The following is a 1,214-nucleotide window of genomic DNA, read 5'->3' as shown; positions in this document are numbered from 1 at the left end:
CGTTAGCTCCGTTCATGCCTTGGGATAAGGGTTCACCAGTGAATCTGTTTCATTGTACCATGTACTCTCCTTCCTTGTACTCTCCGTTTCCTTACATTCCTTTCTTTTACCCGCTTCATCATTGTACTCCTTCACCTCCCTTTCCCTACCTCTATGATCCTGAATATTGCTACCATGTATGTCACTCTTCCAAACTCACCACATTTCTTTCCCCTCACGCCCATCCATGTATATTTTTGGAAGATAACTCGTCATTTAGCAGATTCATCAAGCGTTTTACCTCAGGCTAGTACTGTTACTATGATGTGCGGCCATTATTAAATGTGTGTATGGCACCACGCTATTGTCTCAACAAGTTAAGTTTCTCGCTCCCCTCACTACCTCACTCTTTCATGAAAAAACTTACTGTTCATTTTCTGTCTGTTCAATGTCTACTGCCTCCATCAATAGTATGCAGTGGTTGGATCTAGCCACAAACATCAAGAACACCGTGAGTCCAACACATTCTCGTCTGAATTTTGCTGTTCATCAACTTTCAACATTCAGACAACCATCTCTTTCACTCTCGAAGCACAATTTGTGTTTCAGAAAAGTGTTAGTAGCAGTACCTTGTGCACATCCAAGTCCACTACTCAGCAAATAATACCGGGAGATGGAATCAGCGAGCCAGCAATTATCATCACCACTGAAAAATCACCCTACTTGCGAGATCCACGTCGTGAACTCGAAGACGCTACCATGTCCCATATGATCAAACTTCTTGAAGAAATATTTGCCTCAGGACTTGCAGATCATGTTCACAAGAAGGCCTTTACTCGAGGCTGGACTAAACTAGTTGTTCCTGCGGCATGTCACACTCAAAATTCGGCCGGTGAGTGCTTGTATTATTCCTCTACTAATTTAACGAGTGTTTTCTATTCAGATAACAGGAATATTTTCCAGCTTGGAAGCTGTGCTTCTCTTCCCTTTCCACCTCCATCCTCTGTCACTGTTCCACGCGGCGCTGCTGCAAGTCACTCTGTAAGGAGTTGTCATGGAAATCCTCCCTCAGCAACTACTTGGAATCCTCCATCAGCAACTACTCGGCACGGCGCTACTACTAGTACAACAAGGAGTCGCCATGGAAATCCTCCCAGCACTACATCAATATCCCATCGCAATCGTCGACCTGCCATCTCCACACATGTTACCCCCCGAAGACTGGTACTTTGGAA

At 44.6% G+C, this 1,214-nt stretch overlaps 1 protein-coding gene across 1 annotated transcript; it reads left to right on the top strand.

The window, feature by feature from the left end:
• Window positions 1-427: 427 nt before the first annotated feature.
• DFJ58DRAFT_845861 (uncharacterized protein) lies at window positions 428-1,203 on the top strand (the record flags this gene model as incomplete). The annotated part of the gene is made up of 4 exons (XM_041393207.1): window positions 428-490; window positions 547-871; window positions 923-1,020; window positions 1,076-1,203. Coding segments are annotated over 4 exons (614 nt in total), but the record flags the coding sequence as incomplete, so codon positions are not given.
• Between the last annotated feature and the right edge of the window lie 11 nt (window positions 1,204-1,214).

This window comes from Suillus subalutaceus (genome assembly GCF_016647625.1).
Source record: "Suillus subalutaceus strain FC151 chromosome Unknown DFJ58scaffold_151, whole genome shotgun sequence".
In the NCBI taxonomy this organism is placed as follows: Eukaryota; Fungi; Basidiomycota; class Agaricomycetes; order Boletales; family Suillaceae; genus Suillus; species Suillus subalutaceus.
Note: the sequence above shows the minus strand (reverse complement) of the source record. Positions and strands in the feature narration are given on the sequence as shown.